Here is a 23,389-nt window from a genome sequence, read left to right on the forward strand (position 1 = left end):
ACATGTAGAACTTTTCCCTTTTTTATCATTTCTTCTGGATATAGGCCTAGAATTGGAATTGCTGGGTCAAAGGGTATGAACAGTTTTATTTCTCTTTGGGTATAGTTCCATATTGTTAGCTCTTTTTTTCCCAAAAGAAACCCCCAATAATTAAAAAAGATTCTAGACATTCATTTCACAGTATATCAGACAGAAAGGTCAAGAAGATAGGTATTTCAATAAAATCTTTAAAAAATTAGATTAGCTAATAAAGAAAATGAAACGAGTTTATGACAATCTACTTTTTTACTTAAAGTATGTGATATTTTAAAAACTGTCTATATTCTAGGACATACAGTATTTGAAAATTAATAAAGAAAAAACATTTTAAATACAATATCATAATACATAAGTAGATTTTAATCAATAAAGAAATTTCAAAGTATACAAGCTAAAAATGAGATCAGTCTAATGTCTGAATCAAAGAACAGATTACAGAAACAATAAAAATGCTAAATAACTATATATCTACATGTATAGACTAGCTATGCAAACAATTCTAATGTAATAAACTCTAATCAATGCTTCTATTAACAAAAACTAAAAAATAGATGTTTACTATTTATTAAATATACCCAAAAAGAGCATGATACAATGAGATCAAAAAGAAATTTTAATATAGTTTAAAAATTTTAAATTAATGAAACAAAGATGATTTCCAATTAGTAAAATTAGTTAATTTAACCATAAAGAAAAACTAAATGACCAAAACCAAAAAAATTTACCAAAAATCAAATAAAAGGTTAAAAAATAAAAGTGGTATCAGAGAAAATTGCATACTTAACAGGCCAACTAAAAAGTTAAAAGAGAAACTATCTTTTTTAAAAATTAAATATCCAAATTCATAAACAAGAAAGATCATCTTACCAAACTGATATCAGAAAAAAGAAAATTAATAGGTCATTAAAGTACTGACAGATTAAAAATCAGGAATAAAACAAATCATATTCAATTTTTTGAAACAACCTTACTCTTTAAACTATATAGAAAAGAATTTCAGAACCAATATATCATTATTGTCAAAGCAATAGACAACAGCAAAGGCTTGCCAACTTTCTTTTTTCCCCAAATCCTACTCCCATACTAGGGAATGCCAACATAGATACTCTAATATCCAAACCATTCAGTTCCTCAAACCTACTCATTTTTGAAGATCTATTCTTCCAATCCAACAAAGATGGGCTACAACTCTCAATTTTGCCATCATCCACAAATGCACCACCTTCTATGTTCAAGAACTCTGAAATCTCTAACCATGATTTGTTGGCTATCTACCTTCTCCCTATATCTTCCTGCTATATACTTCTTTTTCTTCATCCTTCAACCAACCAAAGCAACTTCCATACCTCAAACCCTCAGTTCCCTCCCACTCCATCAATACACTAGCTACTTTCTTTTTCTCTCCATCTATTAAGATGGTAAACCAGCTCAACTCTACAATGTCTTCCTTTTTTAGTTTATACATTTATTTATATTTATGTTCATATTACTTAAATATACCTTAAAATTAAAATAGGTTTTATATTTGTTTAGACTCTGCTGGGTGTGGGTATTTTGAGAATTTTTAAAAATCATAATTCTTAAAACCATTTTCCTTCCATTCTTAACCTCTAGTAACAGTCTGAATAACCTGTCCTCAGCAAAAGCACTGATGCAGAGGTCAAGGAGAAGGAAAGACTTAAAAAGAAAATAACATCAGCTGCCTGGCATATTTGGTGTCAAGATAAAATGCTTCTGGATTTCTAAAGTTTTTCTTGGTGAGTTCACATATATGAGGCTGGAGGTTATACAGTAGGTAACAGTTGTTATTTGCAAGCTCTGGGATTGGACACGAAGATGCAGAGATGACAGTTAGATCAGTTGATGTATCCCACCTGATCCAGTTTGTTCGGTTCCTCCCCAGGACTTAGGGTGAGGCCCCAGTGGCTGGGGCCACCACAAGTCTTATGATTGCCATTCACACTTTCACTTGGTTCTATGGGACATATGTGGTCTGTAGATTAGTCAACTTTTTTTGCATATTTCCAAAGTATAAAAATCCTAGTTTCTTTGCCTGGATTTTGGCAGTAGTAGTTAGAGGAGGCTATGGATGCCATTATGTCTCTTTCCTTGTTTGTCTACAGGCCCAATGAAGACATTGATGTTGGTGATTAAATGGCATCAGAGGAATGTATCTGAGGAGGAATGTTCGTAAGTATGGCGAGTGTGTCCCCAGTGAAGTGGAGATACAGGATAATGAGACCACCTTAAATGTTGGACACTGTACTACTTCAGAAGGAGAGACATGACTCTCATCCGCAGGTCTCTTGTTCAGGCAGTGAGGACTGAATCTGTTGACATGGAGCATGGGAATGGCATATTTGATTCTGAGATGATGCAGCTGGCTAGTGACTTTTAACAAGAAAAGGTCATTCACCCAGCAACCCCGGATTCATGAAACTGGTCTTTGTATTGAAGCAAGTAAACATTGTCCAGACACTGGGTTACTCAAATGTGGTCCAGTTGTATAAACTACTTTTCCTGCTTTGTGTTAACTGTCTTCACAAAACTAATTTTTTTTTTATTCAGGCGATGTTTATTCCTAATTACTTTTCCATGTCCTGAGGGGTCAATGGTGTGTGGTCAGAGTTCACCCACTGCCTGGCAGAGATCACATACTCACCCAGACCAAAGCTCTCCAACCACAAATACACTTGCTCTGTGTACCACTGGGCAAAAGGAGCATTGGAATCTCTCTTTTGAGCTTTGGGATCTCTGGTTCTGGACAGCCTTGGCCCAGCAGCCCATCTTGGAATTCTGCTCTACCTATTGCATCTGGGTTGAAATCTCCTGGTGCAAACGGCCCTGGCTTCAGACACTTAATAATTACCTAGCTGTTTGACCTTGGGCAAGTTACTTAACCCCATTGTCTTGTCAAAACTTAAAAAAAAAAAAAGAACTTTCCTAATTACGTCCTTCTTATTTTTCCCCAGAATTTCCTGATGCCACTAGGACTGTTTTATTTCTAGAATTAGTTGGTTTCAGAAGTTGGTGAAAGGTCATTTGATGTGACAGCATTATCCAAATTGTTCTCAGCTTTTCCCAGGCTTGGCAGGCTGCTCCCTGTGATCTGAGAAGTGGATGGGATGGACATTCCAGCATTTCTACTTTCCCTGGTAACGTTTGATATTTGTCCTTCCTGAGGAAAAGGCTGTCCTCAAATTCCACAACAGGCATGAGTGGTTTCCTGTCTACCTACTTTTCCACAGGGCTATTTTGCAGGACTTCCAGGTCACTGGTCAATTTTTCCTGAGTGAATCCAGAGAAACCTTCTTAAGTGGGAAATCTATCCATTGCTGATATCAGGAGGCTTCTACTTGTTTCCAAGATTTTCTGAGGCTAGGACAAGCCCCAGATGCTTCCTAGAGAAGCATCTCAGAGACATCTCTAGTTTCACTGTTTCTTCTAGGAATTTGTTCACCATTCTACTTCTGGACAGCTCCCTCCATTTCTTCTTCTTAAAAGCCAGGACCTCCTGGCATGATCTCCTTTACACTTCAGTCCTGGCTCAGTAATAGCATAAGTCCTCTTCCTCACTTGTACTAAGTGAGGTTTCCATTCCTATCTGGAGACACTGAATTTCTTGACCTCCTTCCACATGTTCTCGGGAGGCCACAGTCCTGGGGGTGCTTCCTTCAACACTCGCTATTCTTGGGCTGAGCCATCTCAAGCCTCGGTGGCCTTCAGCTTTCATCCACACTGATGTCACTTATTCTCCAGTTCCTCCACTTTAATTCCGAGGTGCACAAGCCCCTGCAGCAGCTCCTAAGCATTCCTCTGCTTCTCCTCCTCTTCCTTCAGTTCCCTTTCCACACCAACTAGCAGGAGCTTCAGCTCAGAATCCTCAGCCATCAGTTCCAGCCTCAGTGCAGCTCAATAGCTCCTGTTGAAGTATCTCTTCAGCCCTGGAAAGACTTACATGAACTGATGCTGAGTGAGATGAGCAGAACCAGAAGAACACTATACACCCTAACAGCAACATGGGGGTGATGATCAGCCTTGATGGACTTGCTCATTCCATCAATGCAATAATCAGGGACAATTTTAAAGTACCTGCAATGGAGAATACCATTTGTACCCAGAGAAAGAATTGTAGAGTTTAAACAAAGACCAAAGTCTATTATCTTCATTTTTTTTAAAAAGTATCTTATATATTACATAATTTTACTATCTCTTATACTTTACTTTTATTCCTTAAGGATATGATTTGTCTCTCAACACATTCAATTGTTGTATGTATACCATAGAATATATACCATGGAAACAATGTGAAGACTAACAGACTGCTTTCTGTGGGGGGAGGAGAAAAAGTGCAAAATGAAAAACCTTACAAAAAACTACTATTGTATATATAATTGGAAAACAAATAAAATATTAATTTAAAAAACTCTTAAAAAATCAGTATCTCATCAGCAGTGTTGAGCTTCAACTGATGCCCTTCCAGTAAGACCCAGATCTTCTCAGCCCAGACCTCCACCTAGATGTCAGGACACTCACCTGATGTGACAAGCCTTCCTGGACAGTCTCAGCCATCATTGCAGCTGGGTGGTCTACATGACAGTTTCCCTGAAGCCACTGTTTCATGGAGGCTGTAGTGTGCTCTGGGATATGACCCCAGAGGGATTCTCTTGCCTCAGGAGCTTCCAGCATCTCCAGGGCCACATTCAGTTCCTCACTAAGATAAAGTACAAGGAGCATCTTTATCGATGGGGATTGGGAGGACAACCCAACATCCTAGGCACCATTGCTGTCTTCAGCAGCTGATTTGATAGTGCAATAAACCCATTCATCTGCTCCAGGACCACCAACAGCACATGACTAGCATCTGACACCAATGGTTGCTTTTCAGTTTCTTTCTCTTATTTATGATGAACAATAAGCTAAGTGTATCAAGTTTGTTTCCCACAATTAAAAAAGATTTTCAGCCTCCTCAAGCCTCTCATAGCTCTTTCTCACCTTATCCTCTCAGCTGAGAACTGTCTCAATGCTGTCTGCCACTGTCTCCTTCACTTGACTCACACACAAAGATGTGGCTCTACTCCTTGCCAAAACAAAACCCTCTTCCTGCAGAAGTGGTCCCCTTCCATCCTGCTTCCCCCCAAGAAATTCATCTCTACTCTTTCACTTACCTTCAGTCTTTCCAACTCCTTCCCAAATCCCTACAAACGTATCCATGTCTTTCCCATCCACAAAAATATATTCACTGGATCCTTTCATCACTGCTATCATTTGGTATCTCTTCTGTGGCAGAAAGAAGTCTACAAGAGATATCACCACTTCTCTCATTCTCCGTAATTCTCTACAATCTGGTTTCTGACTTATTCATTCCACCAAAACTGCTGTTTTCAAGTTACCAATGATCTAATTGCCAAATTATCCTTTTCTCAATTCTCCTTCTTCTTGAATTCTCTGCAGCCTCTAAGACAATCATCTGCTCCTCTTCAATACTTTCTTCTTAAATTCCTGGAACCCACTCCCTTCTAGTTCATCTCCTACACGACTGTTACTTTTTAGTCTCCTTTGCTAACACCTCATTCAGATCACAATTTCCAGTCACAGGTGTCCCCCTTGATTCTATTCTGGGCTCTCTTCTCCCTCTCCTTTATGAACACCTCTCTGCTGATCTCCAGGCTCATATGTCCAAATTTTCTCCAGACATTAATACAGCTGTCTAGTAAACATGCCATCATGTCTAAAATGAAATTATTATCTTTTCCCTCAAATACCCCTCCCTCCATTAGAAGTTTTCCTAAGATTTCAAGGGCTCTATCATCCTCTTAGTCACTCAGGTGAGTGACCTCAACTCCTGGGACCCCACCCCACCAATGCATTGCCACTTTCACTTTTAAAACATCTCTCAGGGGCAGCTAGGTGGCACAGTGGATAGAGCACCAGCCCTAGAGTCAGGAGTACCTGAGTTCAAATCCAGCCTCAGACACTTAATAATTACCTAGCTGTGTGGTCTTGGGCAAGTCCTTAACCCCATTACCTTGCAAAAAAATACCTTTAAAAAATCTCTCAAATACTCCTTTGTCTCTTCTGACACTTTCTGATGCAGGCCTTTATCCCTTCACACCTAAATTATTGCAATATCCAGCTGCCAGATCAGTTTACCACAAAGCCATCCTTCATTCAACCATTAAAAGGATTCAGATAGAACCATGTCAACACTTCTTCTCAATAAGCTCCAGTGATCCTCAAAAATATTCTGACTTGTAAAGATCTTCATAACTTCCTCCTCCCATGCCCAGGTTTCCTATTCTTCTTTCACCTTACTCTCCATCATGTTCTCTTTCTTCCAGTGACACTGGCCTCCATGCTATATAAGTAGGAAATCACCAGAACTTTTCCATATTCACCTCCAAACTATAGGATAGCACCTCAAAACAAATTCTGGAATGGCAAAACCAACAAAGAGATAGAAAACTCAAAAGGTTGGAAGGATGGGTCTATCTTCCTCAGGTAAAAGGGAGCACAGCCCAGGAAGCATGCCCTGCCTCAGCAAATCCTTGCGAGGTCCCAAGCCCCAGCACAGCACCATACAAATGGGCAGACACCAGAACGAGCCCCACCCGACATGCCTCAGGTAAGCTATAGTCCCCATACAACATGAGCATCCCCCATGGACCCCAGGGCAACATCAATGCAGCACAGGGCAAACAGACAGCCCAAGAAGCTTGGGGCAGTGTTCTTTCCATCCCAAGGGCCGAGCCCCACTTCAAAAGTAATGAAATAGAAGGAAAAAATAAGCAAAAAATAAAATAAAGCATATGACCACTGAAAGTCATATATAGTGACAGGGAAGATCAAGACACAAACTTAGAGGAGCACAATTATGTTTCAATGCCTCAAAGAAAAATGTGAATTGATCAAGTCCAAAAAAGAATTCCTAGAGCTCAAAAAAAGAATTTAAAAGTCAAAAAAGAGAGGTAGAAGAAATGAAAGAGGTAAAAGAAAAAAAAGAAAGGGAAAAGAAAAGAGTGAAACAAAAAATCAAAAGTTTAATAAAGGAAGCACATAAAATGGAAAAAACAGGCGAAATTTTGCTAAAGAGAACAATCCCCTAAAAAGTAGAATTGAACAAATGGAAAAGGAGGTTAAAAAAGAAAATTGAAGAAAATGAGTCCTTTAAAATTAGACAAGTGGAATTAAATGACTCTATAAAACATCAAGAATCAAAATATCAAAGGAATGGAAAAAATATAAGAAAATGTAAAATGTGTCATTGAAAAGACAGCTGACCCGGAAACTAGATCAAGGAGAGATAATTTAATAATTTATTAGACTATCTGAAAGTCATGATGAAAAAAGGACCTGCATAACTATACTTCAAAGAAATTACAAAAGAAAATTGCCTTGACCAATCTAGAACCAGAGTGCAATTAATAGGAAAGAAACAATTCAAAATATCAAGGTCCACAGACACAGGATTCAGCAGCTTCAACATTAAAGCAACAGAGGGCATGGAATGTGATATTCTGGAAGGCAAAGGAACTAGAAATACAATCAAAACTCAAGAGGATTTTATTTCCAGGGGGATGGGGAATGACCATTCAATGAAATAAAAGTTTTCAAGGTTTCCTGATAAAAAGAGTAATTTTCAATTGAAATACTTTTAAGAAGCATGAGGAAGAGAAAACAAAGGAGATTCAAGAAGGCTGGGACTTTCGGCCAAAATGGCAAAGAGAAGACAGGTACAATGTTAAGTGCTCCTGATTCCCCTCTAAAATAACATGAAAGGGGCAGCTAGGTGGCACAGTGGATAGAGCACTGGCCCTGGAGTCAGGAGTACCTGAGTTCAAATCCAGCCTCAGACATTTAATAATTACCTAGCTAAGATGGCAACAAGAAGGGATCAAGTCTTAGGAGCTCTCTGATAAAAACTCATAAACTAAAGACTCTAACTAAACTTTCGAGAGACAGAACCCACAAAGGGACCCAGTGAGGCAGTTCTCCTACTCAAGGTAACCGGGAAAAGAGCAGAAAGGCTCTGCTCCCCAGGGTCGGAGGGGTGGCCTGCCAGAGGGGTGGACCGCCAGAGCCAAGGAACTTCAGCCTTCCAGAGACAGCCCCAGGGCGCGAGTCTCCTGAGCTGCACCCCGGGGGAGCACCGGCACAAAGCGGGGGAACAGCTGGGGACCCCTGCCAGAGCGAGCACGTGGAGCCCAGCCCTCAGGGCACACCCCGAAACAGAAGCAGGCAGAGCCGGTAAGCAGGAGCCCCCAGGGCATGAGCCCATTGAGCTGAGGGAGGGGAGTGAAGAGAGAGACTGCTGAGCTCTGTCCTCTGCTTCTGGAACAGGACTCTGAGGCTCTGACCACATTCAGATCCTGATTCCAGTCTAGACCCCCCCATAGAACAACAGGGCCCCCCCACCTTGGCCCCGTGGCAGAGGGGGGCGCTTATGTTCATTCACAGACCAGGAGGGAGGACAGAACCTCACACACTGAGATCCCTGTGGGAGTGTCCCAAAAGCTCAGGAAGCACCCAAAAAAAACAGGCTTAGGCTGGGAAAATGAACAAGCAAAGAAATAAGAGGAAGACCATTGAGAAATATTTTGCAAATGAGCCCAAGAAGGATCAAAATACTCAGTCTGAAGATGAGGAAGCACAAGCTCCTACATCTAAAGACTCCAAGAAAAACAGAAATTGGGCTCAGGCTATGATAGAGCTCAAAAAAGACTTTGAAAATCAAATGAGGGAGTTGGAAGAAAAACTGGGAAAAGAAAGGAGAGAGATGCAGGAAAAACATGAAAATGAAGTCAGCAGCTTAGTCAAGGAAATCCAAAAAAAAAAATGCTGAAGAAAATAGCATGCTAAAAAACAGCTTAGGTCAAATGGATAAAACAGTTCAAAAAGTTATTGAGGAGAAGAATGATTTAAAAAGCAAAATTGGCCAGATGGAAAAAGAGATAAGAAAACTCTCTGAGGAGAATAAATCCTTCAGACAAAGAATAGAATTCAGGGAGATTGATGAATTTACCAGAAATCACGAATCAATACTTCAAAACCAAAAAAATGAAAAATTAGAAGAAAATGTGAAATACCTCATTGAAAAAACAACTGATATGGAAAACAGACTTAGGAAAGATAATTTGAAAATTATTGGAATACCTGAAAGTCATGATCAGGAAAAAAGCCTTGACATCATTTTCAAAGAATTACTACAGGAAAATTACCCTGATATCCTAGAAGCAGAGGACAAAATAGAAATGGAGAGAATCCACCAATACCCCCAAGAAAGAGATCCCAAAAAACCAACCCCCAGGAATATTATAGTCAAGTTCCAGAACTCCAAAGTCAAAGAGAAAATATTACAAGCAGCCAGAAGGACACAGTTCAAATATCGTGGAGCTGCAGTCAGGATCACTCAGGACTTAGCAGCATCTACATTGGAAGCTCGTAGGGCTTGGAATATAATATTCTGGAAGGCAAAAGAGCTTAGAATGCAGCCAAGAATGAACTACCCAGCAAGGCTGAATGTCCTCTTCCAGGGAAAAAGATGGACTTTCAATGAACCAGGGCAATTTCAAAGGTTCCTTTTGGAATGGCCAGAGCTGAACAGAAGGTTTGATCTTCAGATACAGGACTCAGGTGAAGCATGGAGATTGGAGGAGAGGGGTAAATATGAGGGACTTAATGAGGATGAACTGCATGTATTCCTGCATAGAAAAATGACACTGATAATACTCATATGAACCTTCTCAGTTAATAGAGCAGGTAGAGGGAGCTTTTATAGTTGAAGCACAGGAGCAAGCTGAATTTGAAGATAAAATATGGTGTAAAAATGGAGTCAATAGGAAAAAAAAGGGAAATGGAAAGGGAGAAAGAAAAAGGAGAGGGGGAATAGTCCAAGATATTTCACATAATAAGATTTTTTTTATTACAATGAGCTATTGCAATGATATGGAAGGGGGAGGCAAGGGGGAATGAGGGAAACTTTGCTCTCATCAGAGATGGCTAGGAGAAGAAACAGCAAATATACTCAATGGGGTATAGACATCTGGAGTAAGAAGGAGGGGGGAGCAGGGGGAAGGGGTGGGGATGTGGATAAAGGAGGAGAGGATGGACCATGGGGGGACAGTGTTCAGATATAACACATTTTCTTTTTTACTTCTTGCAAGGGGCTGGGATTGGATGGCCTGCCCAGGACCATAGGGCCAGGTGGATTCTGGGCCTAAGGGGTGGTATGGGGGCTCAGGGCTTCTTGGCCCCAGGACCAGGGATCTGTCTGCTGCGCCACTCAGTGACCCTACAGCAGAGTCAGAGTGAAAGGAGAGAGAAAATATAGTACATGGTAGTGGAGAAATAAGAAAGGAGGGAATTGCGATCAGCAATGGCAACGTTGGAAAAATATGGAAGTAACTTTTGTGATGGACTTACCATAAAGAATGTGATCCACTCACGACAGAGTTGATGGTGTTGGAACAAAGACTGAAGCACATTTTTTGTTATTATTATTTGGGGGAGGGTGCAGGGCAAGTGGGGCTGGGTGGCCTGCCTGGAGCCACATAGCAGAATGATCTTTGGGTGTCTGAGGCCGGATTCGGACCCAGGTGCTCCTGGCTCAAGGGCCAATGCTCTGTCTGCCACCCAGCCACCCCTACTATTATTACTATTTTATTTTATTTTGGGTCTTTTTTTTCTTTCTTCTTTTTGGTTTTTGCAGGGCAGTGGGGATCAGGTGGCTTGCATGTCACATGGCTGGGTGATTATTGGGTTTACGAGGCTGGATATGGACTCGGGTGCTCGTGGCTCCAGGGCTGGTGCTTTGTCCATTGTGCCACCTGGCCATACCTACAATTATTACTATTTTTTTATTTTAATTTTTTTCTCTCCCCTTTACTTTTTCACCCAAGCAAGTCTATCTATATTCATGGGGGGAGGGGTATTTTGTTTACTTGTAAACAAGTATATTGCATTAATGTAAAAAAAAACCATTTGTATGAAATGAGAATTAAAAAATTAGGGGAAAAAAAGATAAGGAAATGACCTAGCTGTGTGGCCTTGGGCAAGCCACTTAACCCCATTACCTTGAAAAAATAAATAAATAAATAAATAAAAATAAAAATAAAAAATAACATGAGAGGAACCTCTTAACAGAAATTTGATTGACAAAACACAGAAAGAGAAGCTAGGAGGAGAACATCTATCAACAAGGTCTGTATTAAGGGGACCTGGGTGAAACAGGAATGACACCAGAGGGCCAGCACAGGGACAGAAGCTGGGGGAGGCCAGAGAACCAGCATTAGCTGCAGGAGCTTTGGTGTCAGGTGCAAGAACCACTTTTAGCCGAAGAGTCTTTGGCTGGGGGGAGGGGAGCTACAAGAGACTGAGTTCCAGCACAGAGAGTTTCAGAGCACACCTGGAAAACAAGCAGCTAGGCTGGGACCTGACCTCCATACTTTCTGCGGAGTCCTCTCCCCAGAACAAATGGTAAACAACCCCCACACTCAGGCTCAGGTGTGGGCAACAGAGTTCACTCAACTGAAAAGGAGGTTAACTCCCTCCCCTAGGGCCCAGCCCATTCATTGTTCAAGGTCAACTCAGACCCTGCTTTTCAGGGTCTCAAACACTCCAGAGAAAGCAACCAACATCCCCTACTGGCCAGCCCTTAGATTTACTAAGCCAAGTGAACAAAGCCTCTAGGATCTTCAAAAGCAAACCTCTGAGAACTAGCCCCCCCACCTAACGCAAGACCATAAGGAGATGAAGAAAGCCCAACAAAAAGGGGGGCCCATGGAGAAATACTTAGAAGAAATAGATTCTAATCCAGAGAGATCTAGCACTTCTGAGGAGAATATAAATTGGTCTCCAGCCCAGAAAGACTTCCTTGAAGAAATCAGGAAGGAGTTTAAAAATCAGATGGAAAAATTGAAAAAAGAAATTCAAGAGAAAATTAACACCTTGCAACAAGAAAACAAATCCTTGGAAAACTACAATTGGACAAATACAAAATGAGAATAATTCTCTTCAATTGGGCAAATGCAGAAAGAAAATAATTCTTTCAAATCCTCAATTGGGCGAATGCAAAAAGAAAATGATTCTCTCAAAACTACACTTGGGGAAATGGAAAACTCCTTCAAAAATAGAAATGACCAACTGGAAAAGGAGTTGCAGAAGGTAAATGAAGAAAATTCTTCTCTAAAAAAAAGAATGGAATCTGTGCAAACTAATGACTTCATGAGACAACAAGATTCTGTTAAACAAAACTAAAAGATCAAAAAAAAAAATAGAAGAAAATGTAAAATACCTCATCAGCAAAATCACTGACCTCAAGAATAGATCAAGAATGGACAACCTGAGAATTACAGGCCTTCCTGAAAACATTAAAGAGAAGAAAAACCTAGACTTAATATTACAGGATTTGGTAATGGAAAACTGCCCTGATATCATGGAACCAGAGGGCAAAATACTTATTGAAAGAATACATCAATCCCCTCTGGAAAGAGATCCTAAAATGAAAACACTAAGGAATGTTGTGGCCAAATTCCAGAACTATCAGATAAAAGAGAAAATCCTGAAAGCAGCCAGAAAGAAACAATTTAAATACCAAGGAGCCACAGTAAGGATTATGAAGGACCTGGCTGCATCAACATTAAGGGATTGAAGGGCCTGGAATGAGACATTCCAAAGAGCAAGGAAGCTTGGAATGAAGGTAAGAAAACACTAACCAGCAAAGCTGAGCCTTCTCTTCCAGGGGAAAAGACCAGAGCTAAATAGAACATCAAACAGGAGATCGAAGAGACACATTAAAAGGTTAAAAAGGGCAGGGGGGGGGGGGGGGGGTACTGCTATCTAATAAGATGAAATTGGCTATATCCCCACTTGGGAAAAAGATTCTCATAACTCTTGAGAATTGTTACTCTATTAGAGAGAATATACTTGGAGTGATGGTCATTCATGACCTATCAATGAAACTGTTATCCAATATGATGAAACTGGCTAAATCCCTACCTGAAAGACTAATAACTCTTAAGAATTGCAACTCTATTAGAGATAATATATTTAGCCAGAAGTGATGGACAGATAAAAGGATGGAGATTGAATAGGGTAAATCTCATTACATTAAGAGGTACAAAAGACCTATTGTAATAGAGGGGAAGAAGGGAAGAGATAAGAACCACCTGAATCTTCATCTCATTACACTTGGCTTAAAATAACTTACACACATTCAGTTAAGAAACATATCTTACCTTTCAAGTATTAAAAGGGGGAAAGGGGAAGGGGAGAAAAGGGGGAACTAACAGAAGGAAAGGAAAGGAAGAAGGGGAAAAGGGAAAGAAGAGAGGGGAGGTGGTTGATCTAGGAGGGCAAACACAATGAAGGTAACAGTATTCAGAAACAAAATATTGGGGAATATAGAAAAAGGGAAAAGGGAAAAATGAAAACAGAAGGAAGAGATTCAATAAGGCTAAACTGCTTATATCCCTACACAGGCAGATAATACTTGTAATTATTATTTTATATATCACTACTAATGTAATTAGAAAGATAAACAGAAATTTTGATATAAGGTGACAGGGTTACCATTTAAAAAATTTTTTTTAATTAAGGAGTAAGAAAGAGAATTACACTGGGAGCAGAAGGAAGGAAAAGTTTGAATGGGGTAGATTAATTCACATGAAGAAGTATGAGAAACTTATTATAATAAGGGGGAATTGGAGGGGAGTGGGAATCACTTGAACCTTTCTCTCATTTGAATTACCTCAGAGTAGGAATAACATATACAAGTAATTAGGTATACAGGGAAGGAGAGAAGAAGGAAGTTAAGTAAAGGTGGTAGGGAACTAACAGAAGAGAAGGCAGAACAGGGAAGTGGTGGTCAGAAGCAAAATATTGGTGAGAAGGGAACGGACAAAAGGAGAAAGAAAAATATAAACAAAAGGAAAAATGGGAAGGAGAAAAATACAGTTGGTAATCACAACTGTAAATGTGGTAAGATGAATTCTCCCATAAAACAGAAGAAGACAGCAAAGTGGATTAAAAACCAGAATCCTATAATGTGCTGTTTATAAGAAACACACATGAAGTCCAGACACACAAGGAATAAAAATAAGGGGCCAGAGCAGAATCTAGTGTGCTTCAGATGACGAGGGAAAGAAAAACAGAGGTAGCAACCCTGATCTCAAACAAAGCAAAAACAAAAATTGCTCCAATTAAAAGAAATATGGAAGGAAATCACATCTTACTAAAAAGGTAACACACAGGTGATGAAGTAAATATCAATATGAAGCATATTTGCACCAAGTCTAGCATCCAAATTCTCAACTTTTCCCTCTGAGAACTACATAACTCTACCAAAATAAGAAATGTATGGGGGGGGGGAAATAGAATTTTTTTTGGTTTTTGCAAGGCAATTGGGTTAAATTGCTTGCCCAAGGCCACAGAGCTAGGTAATTATTAAGTGTCTGAGGCCAGATTTGAACTCAAGTACTCCTGACTCCAGGGCCAGTGCTCTATCACTGCACCACCTAACTGCCCCATAAATAGAATTTTTTAAAGCTGAATATGTCAGACCTCTGAAGAAAATAGAACAAGGATAGAAAAAAATATACTTTGTTCTCAGTGGCACATGGCACCTACAAAAAAAATGACTATATATTAAGGTTAAAAAAAAACCTCACAACCAAATATGGAAAAGCTTAAGTATTAAATACATTCTTTTCAGATCATAATGCAATAAAATTATATTCAGTAATTTGAAACTAATCTAATCCTAAAAAATAGGTGGGGGTGGGGGGGCAGTGTGAGGACAGAAACTGCCAGAACTCATTCCCCAAACAACTCCAAAAGTCGTCAAATTATGACTAGCCAAAATTTAGGGGGGAAGAACCCACAGAAAGACTGAGTGGTACAATTTCCCAGTCCAAGACAACTTAGAAATTCCTCAGGAAAGGTCTGTTTCACCAAAACCAGGAGCTGGAAAGAGCTGCAGCAGGGCAGAAGCAAACCAGTTCCAGCCTTCCAGAAACAACCCATGGGATCCCTGGGTCCATATAGAGGGACACCTTGAAGGGGTGGTGAGAGAACTCTGCCGCACCAGAGTTCAGAGTGAAGCTCTGGCCTCAGAGCTGCCCTGTGGTAAGAACCTGCAGTAGGAGTTGGAAGAGCCACCCAGCACGTCCAGAGCTCCCAGTCCACAGATAGTAAGAGGGTCAGAGGTCTCTCTACTCTCCCTGGGGCAGGACTCAGCTATTTTCCTACATTCAAATCCAGGTTACAGTTACAGAGCAGAGACCCTCCTCACAGCTCCAGGGCAGAGGGGAGGGTCTGTGGTCATCCACATCCCAGAGTACAGGCAAGAAAGCAGTCAGAACCTCTCATAAGACCTTGGAGGAATTAAGGTCCCTGTGGGGTGTTCAAAAATCCCCCAAAGCCTTGGAAGTGCAGTACATCAGTCATAGGCTGAGGAAATGAGCAAACCACAGAAAAAGAAGAATCTGAGCAAAGTTAAGTTTCTATCATACAATGGAAGAGCTCAAAAAAGACTTTGAAAAACAAGTAAGGGAGGTAGAAGAAAAATTGGGAAGATAAATGAGAGAAAGATACAGATTAAATCATGAAAACCAAGTCAGCAGCTTGGTGAAAGAAATACAAAAAAATACTGAAGAAAATAATATATTAAAAACCAGTTTAGGTCAAATGAGAAAAAAAACAGCCCAAAAGACAAATGGGGAGAAGAATGCCTTAAGAAGCAGAATTGACCAGCTGAAAAAGGAGATAAAAAAGGTCTATGAAGAAAATAACTCCTTCAAATGCAGAATGGAACTAAAGAAATCCAATGACTTTGCAAGAAATCAAGAAACAATAAAACAATACCAGAAGAACAAAGAATTAGAAGAAAATATGAAATATCTCACTGGAAAAACAACTGACCTAGAAAACAGATCCAGAAGAGATAATTTAAAAATTACTGGGCTACCTGAAAGTCATGATCAGGAAATGAGCCTAGATTTCATTTTTCAAGAAATAATACAACAAAATTCCCCTGAGATCCTAGAAGCAGAGGGTAAAATAAAAATTGAGGGAATTTACTAGTCACCTCTTGAAAGCGATCCCAAAAGAAAAATTTCCAGGAATATTATAGCCAAATTCCAAAACTCCCCAAATCAAAGGGAAAATATGAAAAGCTATCAGTAACAAACAATTCAACTACTGCTGCTCTATAGTCAGGATTACACAGGATTTGGCAGCATCTACATTGAGGGCTCTTAGGGCTTGGAATATAATATTCCGGAAGGCAAAAGATCTTGGATTGCAACCAAGAATCAACTACCCAGCAAAACTGAACATCCCCTTTCAAGGGAAAAGAAGGACTTTTCAATGAAACAGGAGACTTTCAAACTTTCCTACTGAAATAATCAGAGCTGAACAGAAAGTTTCAATTCCAAGTACAGGACTCGGGTGAACCATAGAGGGTGAGGACAAGAAGAACTAATTATGAGGAACTTAATTGTTGTATTGAACTGTTTGTATTCCTCCATGGGAAGAAGATACTGGTAACTCATATGAACTTCTCCTTTATAAGGAGCAGTTAGAAGGAGCATATATAGACAAGGCACAGGAGGGAGGTGAATATAATGGTATAATATAGTATAAAGATGGAGTCAATGGGTGATAAAGGAAAGTACTGGGAGAAAGAAAAAGGAGAGGAAGAAGGAGCTAAGATATTTTACATAAAAGAGTCAAGAAAAAGTTTTTGCAATGGAGTGGAACAGGGGAAGGCAATGGACCATGAGTAAGCCTTCATTCTCATCAGAAATGACTCAGAGGGGTGGCTAGGTGATGCAGTGGATAAAGCACCGGCCCTAGAGTCAAAGTACCTGGGTTCAAATCTGGTCTCAGACACTTAATAATTACCTAGCTGTGTGGCCTTGGGAAAGCCACTTAACCCCATTTGCCTTGCAAAAACCTAAAAAAAATGACTCAGAGAGGAAATAACATGCACACTTAATAAGGTATAGAAATATATCTTACCCTAGAGAAAAATGAGAAAAAAGGGATGGGTTAAGGGGGGACGGGGGAAAGGAAGGGAGAAGCAGGTGTTAAAAGAGAGGGAAGATCATGGGAGAGGGTACTCAGATACAACATACTTCTGAGCAGGGACAGGGTGAAAGGAGAGAGAGAGAGAGAATAGAATAATGAGAATGGGGAGGAATAGAACAGAGAAAAATACAACTAGTAAGAGCTGTGGGAAAAATATTGAAGCACTTCTCTGGTGGACTTATGATAAAGAAGGCAACTCATCCCAGAGACTGAGCCGTTGGAATCTGAACACAATGTGCAGTATTTTTTTCCTCTCTCACTATTCTTGAGTTTTCTCTATCTTTTGTGATGGGGGGGGGGGGTTATGCTTACTTTCACAATATTATTATAATAATATAAAATTAATAAACCATAAAAGAAAAATAAGTGGTCAAAGAACAAATCGTATAAACATCAATAATTTCAATAAAGAGAATAACAACAATTAGACAACATACAAAAATATACAGGATGCAACTAAAACAATACTTAGGGGCAAATTTATTTATTTAAATTCTTGCATCAAGAAAACAGATAAAATGTAATCAATGAATTGGGCATGCAACTACAAAAACTAGAAAAAAATTCCTAATTAAGCACCAAATTGGAAATATTGAAAACCAAAGATGAGATTAATAAAATTTAAAGTAAGCAAGCTATTGAGCTAACAAATAAAACTAGGAGCTGATTTTTGAAAAAACCAGTAACATGGATAAACCATTGATTAAATTGATTAAAAAAAAACAAATTTACAGTATCAAAAAATGAAAAGGGGGAGCAGCTAGGTGTTACAGTGGATAGAGCACCAGCCCTGGAGTCAGAAGTACCTGAGTTCAAATCCAGCCTCAGACACTTAATAATGACTTAGCTGTGTGGCCTTGGGCAAGCCACTTAACCCCATTCGCCTTGCAAAAAAAAAAAAACCTAAAAAATGAAAAGGGTAAAATTATCACCAATAAATAAGAAATTAAAATAATGATTAGGAAATATTTTGTCCAATTATATGCTAATAAATCTGATAATCTAAGCAAAAATGATGAATACTTACAAAAATTTAAATTATCTAGAACAAAAGATAAAATAGAATACTTAATTAACCCCATCTTAAAAACAAGAAATTAAACAAGCAGCCATCAACAAACTCACTAAGAAAAAAATCTCCAGGGTCAGATGGATTCACAAATAAAACCAAACATTTTTAAAAAATCAATTCCAATACTGTATATATGTGTATGTATGTATGTATATATGTTAATTCCAATACTATCTGGAAAAATAGAACAAGGAAGATTCCAACCAAATTCCTTTTAGTAACTGAATATGGTACTGATACTTAAACCAGAAAGAGTCAAAACAGAGGAAAAAAAATTGAAAGAGTAATTTCCCTTATGAATAATGTCAAAAGAGAGTTATGATCTTCATACTGGTTGATGAAATGTGTCAATATATTTAATAATGATACTTTAGTTTCTGGATATTCTTTTCACAAGCAGACTGACTTTGGAATCAGTGAGAACAAAGAAGCTAGAGAAATCCATCAATCCTGACAAGTCTGCATTTTTTCCTTGACCTGTACTTGTCACCTGTGTTAAGTGAAATGAATCAGTAATCATTCCATAGGACTCAAGGACATCTGTGTTGTCCTACTTAGATGGTCAAACTCACAAGATTGCTGTATTGTCCTGAATTTCTGGGCTTGTCCTGGAAAGATAATTCAAGCCTCAAAACTGATTATCTTATGATCCACCTTCTTCCTTATGATCAAGTATATAATATATGGTTCCATAACAGCAAAGTGCATCTCCAAGATAGGCAAATCAATTTCTAGCAATGAAAACAATTAATTAAATTTGATTACTGACACCCTATCTCTAGCCGACTCTGTAATGTCCAGTTTAGAGACTGGCTCGGTAAAAATTCTGTTAATAATAGTATGACAAAAGTTTTAAATAAAATACTAGCAAGGAGATTAAAACAATATATCACAAGGATCATACACACTGACCAGGTGTATAGGGCTGGTTCAATATTAGGTAAAAAAAATAGCATAACTAATCAATTACATATCAATAACAAAATGAACAGAAACATAGGATTATCTCAATCTATGAAGAAAAAACTTGATAAAATACAACACCAATTACTATTAAAAATACTAGAAAGCATAGGAATCAGTGGAACTTTCCCTAAAATTATAAGTATTATGTGCCAAAGGGCTATCAAATCCTTTGATTCAACAATACCACTACTAGGTCTCTATTCCAAGAGAGTATAAAAAAAGGGAAAAGGATTCATATGTACAAAAATATTTAGAGCAGCTTTCTTTTTTTTTGGGGGGGGGGTTGGCAAAACAATGGGATTAAGTTATTGCCCAAGATCACACAGCTAATTATTAAATGTCTGAGGCCATATTTGAACTCAGGTCCCTCCTGACTCAGAGGGTTGGTGCTCTTGTCCACTGCACCACACCTAACTGCCCCCAAGAGCAGTTGGGGGATGGCAAAGCACTGCAAACTGAGAGGATGTCCATCAACTGAGGAATGTTGAACAAGTTGTGGTTTATGATTTGTGATGTAATACTATTGGTCAGTAAGAAATCAAGAGCAGTTAAGTTACTATTAATTAGAGAAATGCAAACTAAAACAACTCTGAGGTACTACCTCACATCTATCAGATTGGCTAATATTATAGAACAGGGAAATGTTGGAGAAGATGTGGGAAAACTGGGACACCTGTGCACTGTTGGTGGAGTTCTGAACTGATTCAACCATTCTTGGGAGCAATTAGGAACTATGCCCAAAAGAAAATAAAACTATGCAGACCCTTTGATCTAGCAATACCACTGCTATCCCAAAGAGATCACCAAAAAAGGGGAAATGTGCTTGTACAAGAATATTCATAGCAGCTCTTTTTGTGGTGGCAAAGGGTTGAAACTGAGGACATGTCCATCCCTTGAGGAATGGCCAAACAAGTATATGAATATAGTGGAAAATTATTGCTCTTAGTTTCAGAAAAACCTTTAAAGACTTGCATGAACTGAATCTGAGTGAAGTGAGCAAAACACTGTGCTTTAACAACAACATTGTGCAGTTTTCAAATATGATAGACTTAGCTCTTCTCAACAATACATAAATAAAAGAGAATTCCAAATTGTCATCCACATCTGGAGAAAGAATGACCAAAGCACTTTTTAAAGTTTTTTTTTGATTTTTCCTCTTTCCATTTTGATTCCTCTTTCACAGACTAACATGAAAGTGTGTGTAATAAAATTATACATGTATAACCTATATCAGATTACTTGCTACCCTAGGTTGAGGAGAGCAAAGGATGGGAGGAAGAAAACTTTACAAAAACTAAAGGTGCAAATTATCTTTATATATATTTGGAAAAAAGAAATAAGAAAAAAAGAAATAAATCATGAGTAAGAGAATTTCTGAAAAACCTGGAAAGAATTACATGAATTTATGCTGAGTGAGCAGAAGCAGAACACTATACACAAGATGATCAACCATGACAGACTTAGGATGGAAAATGTCCAGAGGAAAAATGAGGGAGTCTGAATGCAGATCAAAGCATACAATTTTCACTTTTTTGATTTGTTTTTTGTTTTTTCTTTCTCATGGTTTTTTTCTTCCTTTGTTTTGATTTTTCTTTCATAACATGACTAATATGGAAATATATTTAACATGTATAATCTATATCACATCACTTGTTGGTCTTGAAGAGGAGGGAAAGAAGGGAGGAAGGGAGAAAAATGTGGAACGCAAAGTCTTACAAAAAATGGAAATGTCGAAAATTATCTTTACATATAATTGGGGAAAAAATAAGATTTTTTAAATCAGGGTTGTCCAAAATGTGTCCCACAGCCCCCGTGGGTTTACAAAATGCTTTAGTAAAATGAAGCTGAACTACAGCAGAGCTCTCACTAAAATGGAAAAGAAACAAAACTATAACCCCTTGCAGATATAATAGTATATTTATAGAATCCTAGAGAATCAACTAAAAACCTACTTGAAGTAATCAACAACTAAAATCACCATCTACCTTACATCTCTCCAGCTTCTCATACAGTAGCATAAAATATTTTATTTTTGGCAAAATCCAAGTAAACTACATCTATAGCATTTTTATATTGAACTAAGAGAATGCTATTGGTTTTGTTTATCAAAATTTTAGTAACAAAACTTTCAAAATAATATTTCCTACTATTCTCTGGAGTTTAAAAGTGATTGGCTCCCTGGACAATAAACCCATCTCAATAGACCAGAAAGTCTTCAGCAAATTACCCCCCAAAGTATCTGCAATTCTTTCAGCAACATTTACCATTTTACCATCAAAGAGTACTATGTTCAGTTCCAGATACCTCAGTTTAAGGATATTCCTCAACTTCAGAATATCCAGAAGGTAATTTAGTCAACAAACACTTATTAAGTACCTATTAGCACCAGGCTTGGTAAAGAAAATTCCTACTCTCAAGAAGCTCACAGTTTAATGGGGAAGACCAAACACTATGTACAAACAAGTTAGGATACAAGAAAAGTTGGAGAAAATTAATACATGAAAGACACAAGAATTGAGAATGGAAAAGGCTTTCTATAGAAGGCAGAATTTTAGCTGGGACTTGAAGGAAGAAAGAATACTAGGCATGGGAAACAGAATATGAAAATGCCTAAAGTAGGGAAATGAAAAAATGAGGAGGCTAGGGTCACTGGTTCCCAGTGAAAGGGAATAACTTGGGAGAGGAGGGAGAGATGCTTATGAAGAACTTCAAATGACAGAATCCTGGAGGTAAAAGAGAGTCAATGGAGTGTATTGAGTTGGAGGGCCAGGGATACTGAATTGTATCATATAATGGCAAGCCATGTTCAGACTTACAATTTAGAAAGATTTGAAAGCTGAGTGGAGGATAGACTAGAGTTGGGAGAGTCCTGTGGGAGACCACAGATAAGACCAGCCAGTAGATAACTTTAATAGTTCAAACTTGAAGTGATGAAGGTAGGCTGTATCCTTATGTGCCACATGTCAAAGCATGTTCAAAAGTTTAAAAAAAAAGAACTTGGCAACTGAGATGGATAAGTAATGAGTCAAGGACAACACCTAGGCAAGCCTAGGTGTCAGAACCGATGGTAGTACTCTCAAGTAATAGGAAAGGTAGGAGGGGGTTGGATTTAGGGGAAAAGATGAATTGTTTTGTAGATCTTTCATTTAAAATGTCTACTGAGTATCAGTCTGAGTTATCTAAAGTCAGTTGGATATGTGAGATTCCTGGCAATCAGAAGAGTGTTTAAAAAAATAGAATTATCGAGCATAAAATGATAATTAAACCCATGAGAGCTGATGAGATCACCAAGTGAAGCATTATAAAGGGAAAAGAGAAGAAAGCCCAGAACAGAACTCTAAGGAACACCTAAGTGTGATCTGGATGAAAATGTAACAAAGACGACTGAAAAGGAGATATCAGAGCAGTAGAAGAAAATCAGGTGACAGCGGTGCTCTGAAAACTTAGAGAAAAGAGTTGATCAAGGAAGAGTGAGCAGCAATGTTGCAAAACTACAAAGCTTATTTGGCTTTTTAAAATTATCCCTCCCCTTTTAGGAAACTCTTAAGAATTCTTGTTGGGCTTGTATCTATCTTTTCTTTTTTTGCAGATATTTTTAAATTATCTTTTGTGTTGGCAGAGTCCCTGTCAACCATAGTAGCTCTTGATTTTGGGGGCTTTAATATTACTGTTGAACTTTGCCCACGAGGGTAGGGCAAAGTGGGTAGGGAGGAACATCTGGTCAGAGCTGATCTTTTTCTACATCATCCTACTGTCTTCAAAGCAGTTTGGGAGTCTGAAAGTTTACAATGCTCCCAAATTGTTGAAGTCGTGGAGAAGTTTGTTCACTGATCTCCAGTTCAAACAAAAGCTCTGCCAACTCCAGACCCAGGTTTGGGTCTATTGGATTATGCATGGCTGACTTTCAGTTGACTGGACTCAATTGTAGTCTGCTGGAAGGGTCTGCAGGTTCTAAATCAATGACCTGCTGCTGGCTTCCCTTGGTCTGGATCTCCAGTCCCATTATCCCACTGCAGGATCATTGTGTTTGAGGTTAAGGATTAGAACTGAGTCTCCATTCTGCTCATGGACTCAGAGTCATACAGCTAAGTTTTTGGATTTTCCTCCTTGCTTCTATCAACTCAATCCTTTCTATTGCCCTAGAGCCTTCCATCCAGAGTTTGGTAAGGGGCAATGGAGCAGTCAGCACCAGTTCAGGGGTCTCCTGAACTGTGTCCTAGTGTT

The 23,389-nt window shown here is 38.7% G+C and overlaps 1 protein-coding gene and 1 pseudogene across 6 annotated transcripts in view; both read right to left on the reverse strand.

Moving 5' to 3' along the window:
- The window catches only part of LOC141515258 (sodium-coupled monocarboxylate transporter 1-like), a 106,764-nt gene that overhangs the window by 78,119 nt on the left and 5,256 nt on the right, over positions 1-23,389 (reverse strand). For 5 of the 6 annotated variants that reach the window (XM_074226680.1, XM_074226681.1, XM_074226679.1 and 2 more), the window contains exon 2: positions 4,576-4,753. The exons of the other annotated variant lie outside the window; for it this stretch is intronic. In XM_074226680.1, coding sequence (XP_074082781.1) covers positions 4,576-4,753 — 178 coding nt within the window. The remainder of the gene's footprint in view (positions 1-4,575; positions 4,754-23,389) is intronic. 6 annotated transcript variants of the gene reach the window in all.
- LOC141510897 (liprin-beta-2-like) lies at positions 1,896-4,337 on the reverse strand (annotated as a pseudogene).

Source organism: Macrotis lagotis, chromosome 2, assembly GCF_037893015.1.
Source record: "Macrotis lagotis isolate mMagLag1 chromosome 2, bilby.v1.9.chrom.fasta, whole genome shotgun sequence".
NCBI classification, from domain to species: Eukaryota; Metazoa; Chordata; class Mammalia; order Peramelemorphia; family Peramelidae; genus Macrotis; species Macrotis lagotis.